Here is a 12,809-nt window from a genome sequence, read left to right on the forward strand (position 1 = left end):
TTTTGTAAATTGCATGGGCCATTCACAAATAGTGAATGGATGAATGGAATATATATATTCTCTCTCTCTCACAGGTTTTATGAAATGGCAACTAGTGGGACCCGACTAGGATAGAAAATACGGACTACGTGCCGTTATGTATTTTTGTAAATCTAAATACGGTTTACGCACCGTTAAGTATTTTTGTACTTTAATATTTAGATTATTCCTAGTTATAGACACTAGTTTTTGCATAGTTTGGTTAAGTCTTGAAGATGGCGTATCTTGAAAGACAAAGCCTTGAAATGCAAATGAAGACCTTTTAAAGATATGAAGATTTCAAGGGGTCATGTTAGTTGCCAATATGCATTTATTATTTCACTTTATATTTTATGTTTATATATATATGTGTGTGAAATATTCGTTAGATGCATGTTTAGGTTTTCTTAATGTTGTGATGATTAGTTAAGTTCACTTAAATCAACCAACATAGAAATCCTAGGTCCCTAATAATATTGAGTAAAACTTGCCTTTCCAAAAAAAACACTTACTAACCGGACGATGGTGATGGTAGGATACGCCAAAGCGAGGTGCCATCACTCCTCTAAGGGGCATAAGGCACACCGGGTGTGCACGTTGGTTTTGGTTTAACTCATCGGTATGAGTGAGGAGTCCTCACATACCGTGGCAAAAGAGACACATCGTCAAAGATGCATTAGATGCGACGATTGTCTAACCAAGAGTGGCTTAGAGCCATTAGCAAGGCAATGCTTACCGAGAAGATTGAGTGTTTAAGACAAGCCAAAGCATGCTTAACCACTCTTTGTTTCTTCGGATCTTGGAATCGCCTTATTTTCACCAAATAGAGACAATTTTACGTGTAAATAAGACGTTAAATAAGTATTGAAAACTTGCATGAATAAAATTCAATCTTATTTAAGTAATTTTTGAATGGTTTTTCATTAAAATTCTTTCAATTGTAGAATCATGTCTTCAACTGTTAACAACGACCTTATGTACCCGGAACTTCCCGAGAAGTTACCATTTTTGCTCAATTTGGTGAACTTCAAGGAATGGGAAGATGAACTCCGAAAGACTCTCAGGAAATGCTACCTAGAGCACATCTTGGACACTCCGATCCCGAGTTTCTACTCGAAAGGGATCATGAGTGATGAAGCTCATGAAGAATGGAGTATAGATTGCAAGAGAGTTTCCAAACTCATGGCAAACTCCATTCCGGATCATTGGAGAAGGGTTTTCTCCGGCTATTTTCCGGACATGATGCTCAAGGCTCTTGAGGATGTGGTCAATATGAGGGTCACAAAGAGTGCTAAGGGCAATTATGATGGTCATGTGGAGGATGTGACAAGGTCACTCTCCAAAATGAGGATCAAACCACCGCAAGAAGGTTGTCTCTCGAAAGAAAGACAAGAGGTATGGGGAAAAGTCTACAATGCGAGACTTAGGCCCGGAATGCCACTTCAAGCTCATGTAATTAACATGACAAGGATATTCAACCATCTGGAGCTAATTGGCAAACCAGTGGAAGACGAGCAAGCGGCTCACATGCTTCTTAGCTCTCTTCACTCGGGGTACGTGGGACTTAAGATGCGTCTCACCGCCAATAGGGATACACTGTCCTTGAGGGAAGTCATCCAAGAGCTTCAAAAGACCTATTCTTGCAAGAAGGCTAACTTTGCCCTTAGACCAAAGAAGAAGGAGTTCAAAGACAAGAGGAAGATGCGCTGCTTCTATTGTGGTAACCCCGGACACTACAAAAGAGAATGCGGCATGTATCTGGATGATGAGGCAAAAGGAAATGTAACCTCAACCTCAGGTATCATCTTATACACTTGAATATAAGCATTTTAAAAGGTATTAGATACCGGAAAATTGACTCACAACACATTCCTTTTATAGGAACCAAGTGAGCGGTGCTTTTTCAAGAGGAATCGAGTTCACAAGTAGGATGGAAGTGATCTATCCAAGAAAAACTTGTAATCTCATGTTTTGTCTAAAGAAGTAGAACTTATTTAGTTTTATCTACCATAATTTTGATGTATTTCCGACGTTGGACGTCATTTTCATCAAATCGAGACCTTTTGTTGTCTTGAACATATTTATGGAATGACACTTTCATGTGTTTTTAGACAAATGTTTGATACCAATACAAAGAAAGCTAAGACTACACAGTCTAGTCAAACTTACTTGTGGCATTGTCGCCTTGGCCACATTAACATCAAACGCATCAAGAAACTTCTACAAGAAGGTATTCTTGACTCATTTGATTTAGAATCCTTTGAGAATTGCGAAGGATGTTTATTAGGCAAGATGATAAAGCAACCATTCTCCAAGTTAGGAGAAAGGGCCGGTGACTTATTGGGAATTATACACACCGATGTATGTGGACCAATGAGTACACCCGCAAGAAATGGTTATCGGTATTTCATAACCTTCACGGATGATTTTAGTAGATATGGTTATGTCTATCTAATGTCGCACAAATCTAAATCGTTTGATAAATTCAAAGAATTTCAGAGAGAAGTTGAAAACCAACTCGGTAAGAAAATCAAGGCACTTCGATCGGATCGAGGTGGCGAATATTTGAGCCAAGAGTTTGATGACCATCTGAAAGAACATGGAATACTTTCAGAGTTGACACCTCCGGGAACTCCTCAGTGGAATGGAGTATCTGAAAGGAGGAATCGAACCCTGTTAGACATGGTCCGATCGACTATGGGTCTTAGTGAACTTCCAATCTCTTTCTGGGGACATGCACTTTTAACTGCGGCACTCACACTGAATCGTGCTCCGTCAAAAGCAGTGGAAAAGACTCCATATGAATTATGGACTAATAAACCGCCAAGGTTGTCTTTTCTCAAGATTTGGGGATGCGAAGCATATGTCAAGAAACTCATTTCTGACAAACTTCATCCAAAATCTGATAAGGTTTACTTTGTGGGTTATCCAAAAGAAACCAAAGGGTATTACTTCTACAACCAATCAGAGAACAAAGTGTTTGTTGCTCGTGATGGTGTCTTTTTGGAGAAGGAGCATCTCTCCAAAATGACAAGTGGGAGGAAAATCGAACTCGACGAAGTTTGAGAGGACGAGCAACAAGGACAAGTTGACAATCAAAATGCTTACCAAGCAGCTGTTGACGTTGGTCAAACTGATAATGCAAATGCTCAGTCCATTACCCTACGTAGGTCGACTCGGCCAAGATCTCAACCTGACAGATATCTCGGTGTTGTATTAACCGAAGATCAGGACATCCTAGTAGTGGATGGAGATGAGCCGGCAACCTACAAGCAAGCTATGACGAGCCCTAACTCTGCAAAATGGCAAGAGGCCATGAAATCCGAAATGGACTCCATGTTTGAAAATCAAGTATGGGACTTGGTTGATTTGCCCGTAGGTTACACACCTATCGGATGTAAATGGATTTTCAAGATGAAAACCGACAAAGATGGAAATGTATTTATTTACAAAGCAAGGCTGGTAGCAAAAGGTTACAGGAAAATTCACGGCGTTGATTATGATGAAACTTTTTCTCTAGTTGCCATGCTTAAGTCCGTTCGAATTCTTCTAGCGATTGCTGCATATTACAATTATGAAATATGGCAGATGGACGTCAAAACCGCCTTCCTCAATGGGATTTTGGAAGAAACTGTGTATATGACACAGCCTGAAGGTTTTGTCGACCAGAATAATCCTAAGAAGGTATACAAGCTTAAGAAGTCCATTTATGGACTAAAGCAAGCAAGCAGAAGTTGGAATCTGCGATTTGATGAAGCCATCAGTAAGTTTGGTTTTATTAAGAATCCAGATGAGTCTTGTGTCTACAAGAAGGTCAGTGGGAGTGACATCGCCTTCCTAGTCTTATATGTCGATGAAATTTTTCTCATTGGAAATAGCATTCCATTGCTAGAGTCTATAAAGACTTGGCTCGGGAAATGTTTTTCAATGAAAGACTTGGGAGAAGCTCAGTACATATTAGGCATCAAGATCTATAGGGATAGATCAAAAAGGATGATTGGAATGAGTCAGAGCACTTATATCGATAAGGTACTGGCTCGATTCCAAATGGAAGGAGCCAAGAGAGGGCACCTACCCATGTCACATGGCGTAACCTTAAGCAAGAAGCAGTGTCCAAAGACACCTGATGAGCGAGAAAGGATGAGTCGAATTCCGCATGCTTCGCTTATCGGATCGATCATGTATGCCATGATATGTACTAGGCCGGATGTATCGTATGCCTTGAGTGCTACGAGCCGATACCAATCAAACCCAGGAGAGGCGCATTGGACTGCGGCCAAGAATATCCTGAAATACCTGAAAAGGAACAAGGATAAATTCCTGGTCTATGGTGGTAAAGATGAATTGGTTGTTGAGGGATATACCGACGCAAGCTTCCAAACAGACAGAGACGACTTCAAGTCGCAATCAGGATACATATTCTGTCTCAATGGAGGAACGTTTAGTTGGAAGAGTGCAAAGCAAAGCACAACCGCTGATTCTACAACTGAAGTCGAGTACTTGGCAGCATCTGAGGCAGCCAAGGAGGCAGTTTGGATTCGCAAGTTCATTGATGAACTTGGTGTTGTACCCTCGATCAAGGGTCCAATAGACCTCTATTGTGACAACAATGGAGCTATTGCTCAGGCTAGAGAGCCACGAGAACATCAGAAGGTCAAACATGTCCAGAGGCGATTTCATATGATTCGGGAATGGAAGTCAGAAGGTGAAATCAGAATTTGTAAAGTTGGAACGGATGACAATGTAGCCGATCCACTAACTAAACCTCTGTCTCAAGTGAAGCACAACAAACACATTGAGGCAATGGGAATCAAGCATGTTGCGAACTGGCTTTGAATTCCATTTATAGTGTTTTTAATCAGATTTTGAACAATGTTGATGTAAAGCACCATGATGAACCATTCAGTTTTGGAGTAATTAAAATCTTCATGCAATTTAAATCACTCCGTCTTTATTTAATTGTGGTTTAGAATTAAATAATGAGTCCATTCGATTTTAATAAATATTCAAAATAGGGTATCAAGTCAATGGCTTGGATAAAGAAAACCTATTAAGTGAATGTTGAATATTTTAATCGAAAATTATCCCTAATCAAGGTCGTATTTTGTGGACGAATAATGACCATCAGAGATTAGTGTGTAGTATGATTTGTAGCACCGTTTCTTGTGCTATGAGGATACAAATCATTTGCACAGGTATTGGTTTAGAACCATACTGGACAGACCTATGAGGATGCTTTAAGAGATTAAAAATCGTCATAAGTATTTTCTCATTATTACTATCGGAACTCTTTCCTTTTGACCATGAGTAGTGGGAGATCTCTTGTTTGAGTACTGGTCCGTTTTGGTATTCGCCAAACGTCTGCCGTAATTGGGGATTATAAAGACGGATATCGAGCGGGTGAGTCCTCTTAGAAAGAGAAGCTACATTACAAGACTGGAAATGTCCCCCTACTAACAATAGGGAACATGTCTTGTTGTTTACAAGGCCTCTCGAAGAGCGAGACTGTGAAAAATGCATGGCCATGCTCAGATGGATTTTAGAAATCATCTGCTTATTGACAGTCAAACTCGGATTTCGAGATACACTTCTGGACGTAACAGAGATGACTAGTAATCTTACTCTGTAGTTCATGAAGAGACATGAAGAGACATAGGATAAGGGCTATACACTAAATGCACACTTGTCCGGAAGGACAAGTGGGAGATTGAAAGGAATGGTGTCCTTCGAACAAGTATATTATTCTGATAGCGGGTTCAGAATTATTAGAAAGCTAATATATTCAGTAAGGTCAAGTGATCGGAATGCCTGGGTGGAGGCCGCTTCCGATCAGTAATATTAATATAATTAATATTACAGCTTAATCTTGACTGAACCCTTCGGGTCACACCCAAGCAAATATATGCGAACCAACTCGACGAATTAATTCGGAAGAAATTAATTCGTCGCCTGAGTGTTAAATATTTAGACGTCGGTAATTCGAGCTTAGAGCGTCGAAACCGATCGTCGGAAGTCGAGTCTAAAATGATAAAAGACGAGACGCGCAAAATAATAATAAATCGACCATATTCTCGAAAATACCCTAGCATCGGTGTGCCCCGAGCATCCGAATGCTAGGGGCAAGACGAGCTAGCACACCGTGCTAGCAGCCCCGGCCAGCCGCGGCTAGGCACAGCAGCAGCCGCAGCCGCACCAAACCGCAGCAGCAGCAGCTGGTGCGGGCTGGGCTCGGGCCAGGTGCGGGCTGGCTGCGGGCCGGGCTCGGGCTTGGCTCGGGTCATAGGGCCATGAATAAGGGGAAGCTTGGAATATGGGAGTAAGTGGGAAAGGACATGTGGCACAAGGAGAGTATTGAGTGGGGAGCAAGTATGGTCCTCTACTCTCCATGTGGTCCTCACCAACCCATCTCACATGGTAATGCCACTTGTAGATTTATTATTAGTTTGCAATTTTAATTTAATTTAGCTTTAAATTAATTTGTGGAATTTCATGATCCCACATTGATGGGATAGAAATTCCCACTCATACTTTCCTCTATAAATACCAAGCTTTGGGTTTTGGAGAAAAGTGCTTGAGTGGGAGTTAAAAAGAGCATTCCATAATTTTTGGGAAAACTCTTAAACTCACATAACACTCGGGTTTGGGTCGGACCTTGCTAACCCCAAGGTAGTAGACCTTAAAGTTGTGTTCGCCCATTTGTGGGTGGATACCATCGGAGGCGCGGCGCTTGACGTGCTAGTAGCTTTCAAGTAAGAGCCCCGGGTTTTGGGCGAAGCTCGCTTCGAGGGTAAGATTCGTTATCTTTTCTTTGTGAATATTTATTTATGCTTTGTGATTTTAATTATTGCGAGTGGTTCCTCGGGAAGGGGTTGTTTCCGCGGTGAGTCGGACTCACCAAACCCCAATAGAGAGGTGGTTCCACTTTATAAGGTAGAGGACTAGAGGAGTAACTCCTACTATTGGCAATTGGTTTTAGTATGAAAGCTCTGAAATCTAGTTTATGGACCAAACTCTCCTCCTTATTCAGGTTACCCAGACCCATTTCATATTGTTTCAAAATTTAACAGCTCATGCCTGCGAAAACTTCCTGTATGTCTAGAGTCGAGATTCTCAAGGAACAACTTGGGCTAAGCTCGGCCTAATTAAGTTCGTTTTTGTTTGTTTTTTAAATAATTATGCCAGACTTGGAAAGTTATGAAAGTGGGTTAATATGTGAACTTGAATGTGAGCAAAGGCATACTCGTTTATACGTAGTATAAGTTCATAAACCATTAGTTTAATTAGCTAGTTAAATTCATGACCTAATCGTTTAATTAGTTATGTGACTTATGTCATTAATCTAGCATTACAATTTTTTTCCTTTTGATTGTCACAAGCTAAAGTAACGTGGGATTTTCATTTTCGATGTGATTTTTTTTTATTTATTTATTTTTAATAATGTTTATATATATATATATATATATATATATATATATATATATATATATATATATATATATATATATATATATATATATATATATATATTAATGAGTTGCTAGTTTTAGATAAAGAGCGAGCATAGTATTAGTAAAGTTTGTTTTTTATTTTTTGGTGCACAATATTAGTAAGGTTATTATTGTGAGTGACTTAGGAATACTAAGAAGATGACACTTATTATTCTCCTTATTTTAATAATGCAAGTCGAGTTAGCAACTAATCAGATAATTTCCTTAATTAAGGTAAGATAAACCAACTCTATTTGAAGTCTATTTGCTTGTGTGGAATGATGTAATTTCTTAACTTTCCATCATCGCATCGAAATTTGACACATGTTATACATGTGTCATGATCAACTTTTTGCCACGACCTACGAGTATATCGATTTAATTCATGCCACGTGTAACTACCAAAGTGGTCCGCATACAAGGCTACTCCCGCTGCCGCCAAATAATTGGAACATGTGGCAATGTACATTACTTTTACAGCAACAATGTACATATATACATGCATAAACTGTGCCACTCTTCATTCTCTTTTGTACTTAAATGTACCTCCCAAAAGGCCAATATCATCACATTATAATTGAATATCAAGATAGATAAACACATTTAAATTGTAACGCACCAAAAGTTGCGGAAAATATAATTATAAATAAAGCATAAAGTTGTACATGAGTATATCTTACACGCACGGAACACGTTTAAATAACATGTTACGTTTAATTTATAACTTTAGCTATGAGCCGTCAAAATATCCACGTGACAAACACATGAATCATCATCACTAAATGTTTTTCATTTTATAAATGTGAATCTTCGTCACATCTTAGCTACAACCATATCCGCATGTCTTTTTTTTCTAATTCTCCCTTGAGAAATTATTACAAGACAATATTTATATTTATTAGAACTATAGTTTATATAATATATGATATATATTTAGTACGGCATTTTCCCGTAATTCATATTATTGTTGAACCCTAAAGTGAGGTCCAATTGCACTTCACTATCACCACCTATTTGACCAGACACCGACCCTTCCGTTGACTCACTAGAAAACATACTGAGCCTCTCGAAACTTTGAACATCCCCACCAGCATCATTTCTATTACCACCATTTATTGAAAGCTGGTCAGCCTGAGCGAGGACAGCACGAGACCCTCTGGGGCGACGCTTGAGGCGGGGCCCAGTAGGGACAACGAAAGTAGCAGGTACGGTAGGAGAGTCCTTAGAGGACGACATGTGGCGAATGTCGTAGAGCTTGAGAGGAGGGAGATGAATGACTTGCTGAGGTGGAAGAGGAGGACCATCGGATGAAATAGTAAGAGACGGAGGAGAAAGTTGCATGATAGGCAGACCCTTGAGAACAGCATCAACGGCAAGCTGACAGTGGCGCCACTGACCAGAGTATAATAAACCAACTGAGCCATATATTGGGTCTACCACCCTCCCACATGCCTCGTATAACAATGACTGGAATATTGCTGCCAATTTCAACCAACAACCATTAATTAGTAAGTATACGTACCAAGATGGTACTGTACGTTTTAATTTATTTGTTCTTTCTTTTTTATTCATCGATATTTGGAACTTCATATCAAAAATGAATGAATTACGTTATAAAAGCCCCCTTATGAGGAGGGCTTCACCCTTAAAACAATAGTATCAAGATGCCTCCCCGTTTATTATAACTGGTCTTAAGTAATCTCTACTTTTAGTTATTCCAATCCCCTAATCATCCTTATAATATCCCCTCTCCCCCCCCCCCCCCCCCCTCTCTCTTAAGTTTTACTCAATATGCATGTAATTTTACACTCTTTACTACCTCATGTTAACAAAAATCTTAATCAAAGAGCATAAAATACCAAAAAAAAAAAAAAAATATTAGAGACAGAAATGATTTAATTTTTATATATACCATGCAAAATGAGTTTAAGAAAAAACTAGCTAGAAATAGTTTTATAAGGTGGAATTGTGGAAAAAAAAAAAAAAAAAAAGGAAGCCTAAACATTAAACTTAACCTTAACCACCCAAGACACGACATCGTGACAATGCAGACTTTCATAGCTTTTGTTTCTATTCTAATCAAATGAAGCTAATTATAAATTATAGTTAACAACTAGTAGATACTTCCTACTAGATAGCAACTTACAAAAAATACGGTAAAAAAGTTACTTAAAAAAATACAATGTATATCCAATAAAAGATAAATAGATAATTACTCCATAAATAAGATATAGAATCACCAATTTACTAGCCAGACAAATTAGTTGGTAAAATACTCCGTTCGTAGCATTGAAGTGCATGACTCAAATAATTCCAACCCTCCTAAAATAAGAATTACTCCGTGTAACAATATATCTATTTTTCAAATAAAAAAAAAATTACCTCCGTTAACTTTTAGTTGCAATTTTAGAATATTTTATATCTCACAAATAATACCTCAATGTTGTAACTAAAATTTAACGAAGGTAATAATAATAATTTTTTTAAACCGCTCTTAAAATTGTATATGAGGAGGTAAAAGTGAAAACAATATGTAAAATAAAACATTAATAAGTTACATTAGTAGATGCGTGAAACTATCACTGTTTTTCAAATGGCAAAATAATTCAATAATTATTAAATCTTATTTGCAGCCTCACCCTTTTTATGGATGGAAAAAATCATAATATATTTTTTTTTCTGTTGTTGACAATGAATTAATGAATTATCACTAATCTCTTTAATGATCGATACATAAAAATTATATTTAATTGATATCATAAAAATATCAATCAAAACAAATCCATAAGAATTCACATAACCATATGTTTCTTAACTATAAATACGGATTACCTATAATTACGTATTAGTAAAAATTATGATAATTAGATATTAAGAGACTACATGTTATAAGGATCAGATTAAATGAGATCTCATATGATAAAGCTTTTTCTTACTTGTATATATCAATGAGAATGGTTGGTCAAAGTTATAAAAGTTTGATGCCCAATTAAAAAGCAAATGAGGCAAACAATGCAATAACGCCAAATGGAGTAAATTGTTTCGACTTTATGTTATTAGAAATTACTGTGAAAATTTACAAGTGCTTCCTCAAAATGTTGGAATTATTTACCAACTCCTAAAACTATTGGATTGCACAGAAATTGATGAGTAAACTTGACAGAGAATAGGCTTAAATTTTGTAATTTGGAAATAGAAAAAGCATTTATAGTAACATAGAGAATATAGATCCATTTTTGGTAAAATTACCTTATTAAGATTAGATTTCCAGGAGATTCTGTCCCAGTACCTATCAAAGTCTGACACTAATATATAAAGATAAAATAGTACTATATCTATCTAAGTGTAATTGTCACACTCAACTTATCACATAATTAAGGACTAATTACAATCACATTAAATTCTTCAATCACAACAAAAATAAATAAATAAACTTTTAATTAAAGTTGTACCAGAAGAATAAAATAATTATTTTCCTTGGGTTACAAATGTGTCATGGACCATCATTTTTTTTTTTGGGTTTTTGTCCAAAATGTTACCACAGTTAAAAACGGAAGTTTAACTAATAACATTACTATTAAAGTATAAAAAAAAATTCCCTTGAATAATGGACACGATAATGTTATTTTTAAAATAATAATTTTATCTATTATTTCTTAAGAGAAGGATCTCATACACTTTTCTATGAGTAATTTTTAGTGACACTTCAATATAAAAAGATGAGCTTAATTTTTTGAACAGACTAAAGAGCATTTCTTATATTTAAAATTAAGGTTGTACATAAAACAAAGTCCATTTTCATATCGATTTTGGTAAAACAAAACAAAAATTGCTCTATTAGTATATCACTATAATAAACTTTATTCCCAAACCCTTCAAACACTTTTGGGAACAAATTATATACATCTGAATGTATATAAAAAATTTTATAAAAAAACCCATCTTTTTATTCTAAAATCTCTAACACCTTATTTTTTTTATTTCCGCCCCCTAAATGTCCTAGGAGGCGGAACACAACGATAGAAAAATAAAAAATCATAACCGATATGAACTCGACAACTCTGATCATACATGCAAGTAACAAAAACAAAAGAAAAGCATTGAAAATTTTACCGGGGCGAAGGTGCTCAGCGCCAGCATTGAGGAGGTTGAGAAGACCGGCACGGCCGTAAAACTTAGCAAGGAAAAGAGTAGCATTGGATTGGGCTTCATTAGACATCATCCAATTAAGGCAAGGGCGAATGACGCAATCGTCGTTACAACCTTTGCGGAGAATTCTACAGCCATTGCAGCTAGTTCTCATGATTGTTAGTTGTTTACACAAGAGAGAATGAAGTAAGAAAAGAGAGATTGTAAACAACAACAACAACAACAACAAACAATGAATTGAATGAAGCAAAAGATGAAGGAGAGAATGTAGTATTTATAAGCAAGTTAAAATATGTGAAGTGAGAGTTGCGTGGTTTTAGTTTAAGGCTCATAGCCCACAGGAAGAAAAATGTGCTTTTGTGGAAGAAAACCTGGATTAAAAAGTCTTGAAGCTTTACTAGTTTTTGGTTGTTTGCTAAATAAATTTCTTTTCTCATTGTGTTTATTTGGAAAGTTTTAAGGATTGTCTACCTTCCAACTTCCAAGTGTACAAGCCTCAATGTTGGGGGGATTGTCTTTCTATTTAATTGCCCTTCATTTTTTAATATTTTTACATGGTACGTACAACTTTGTGTACTGTACTACATTGCGTCGTCTTCTTGTGCAACCTTACCTAAATAGTTGGTTTATTATTATTACTAGGTTTTTTTTTTAATTTTTTTTATTACTTTTTTTTTTTTTTTTATGAGGGAGACATACCTCGACTATGGACTTTATCGACGAACGTATTTTAGTTGGTTGAAGTTTTAGATGCGCTAATTTGAACTTTGTGATAAAACCTTGTCTAGTCATAGTCCTATAAGCTAAGGTTGGTCATTTTACATGTACCAAAATATAAAATAATAACTCTTATAATTTAAAAATATGAATATTAAGGAAATAATAATTGTTTAATTGTGTGTTAGAATGCGTGATAAAGAGAAATGGTGTCAATTAAAAAAAACGGAGCTAGTATAACATTGGTATAGTAAAAACGTAAATAATTAATTAATAAATTTGATATTAGTTGGACTTGTGTAAAATCAATATTAAAGGATTAATTGAGCGTTATCATCTATTTTTCACTTCATACAAAAAGAGTTGATTACACAACTATTTTTAATTGGAATGCATTATTAATTAAGAAATCTACCCCGAAATCACATAAGATTTGAA

General features: G+C 36.5%; 1 protein-coding gene across 1 annotated transcript; it reads right to left on the reverse strand.

Annotated features, from left to right (window-relative positions):
- Positions 1 to 8,438: 8,438 nt before the first annotated feature.
- Positions 8,439 to 11,809, reverse strand: LOC145563709 (LOB domain-containing protein 41-like). Its single transcript, XM_081624145.1, has 2 exons — positions 11,619 to 11,809; positions 8,439 to 8,983 (listed from the first exon to the last, which is right to left on the reverse strand). The coding sequence occupies exons 1-2, from the start codon at positions 11,806 to 11,808 to the stop codon at positions 8,439 to 8,441; spliced, it is 735 nt and encodes a 244-aa protein (XP_081480271.1). The 5' UTR covers position 11,809.
- Positions 11,810 to 12,809: the final 1,000 nt, after the last annotated feature.

This window comes from Chenopodium album, chromosome 10 (assembly GCF_948465745.1).
Source record: "Chenopodium album chromosome 10, dcCheAlbu1.1, whole genome shotgun sequence".
NCBI lineage: Eukaryota > Viridiplantae > Streptophyta > Magnoliopsida > Caryophyllales > Amaranthaceae > Chenopodium > Chenopodium album.

What these genes read in the sequence shown, in the direction of transcription:
- LOC145563709 (XM_081624145.1), bottom strand. Translation starts at nt 11,808, where the DNA reads ATGAGAACTAGCTGCAATGGCTGTAGAATTCTCCGCAAAGGTTGTAAC. An exon ending in CGCTGAGCACCTTCGCCCCG is followed by an intron (nt 8,984 to 11,618) that starts GTAAAATTTTCA and finishes TGAAATTGGCAG; the next exon opens with CAATATTCCAGTCATTGTTA.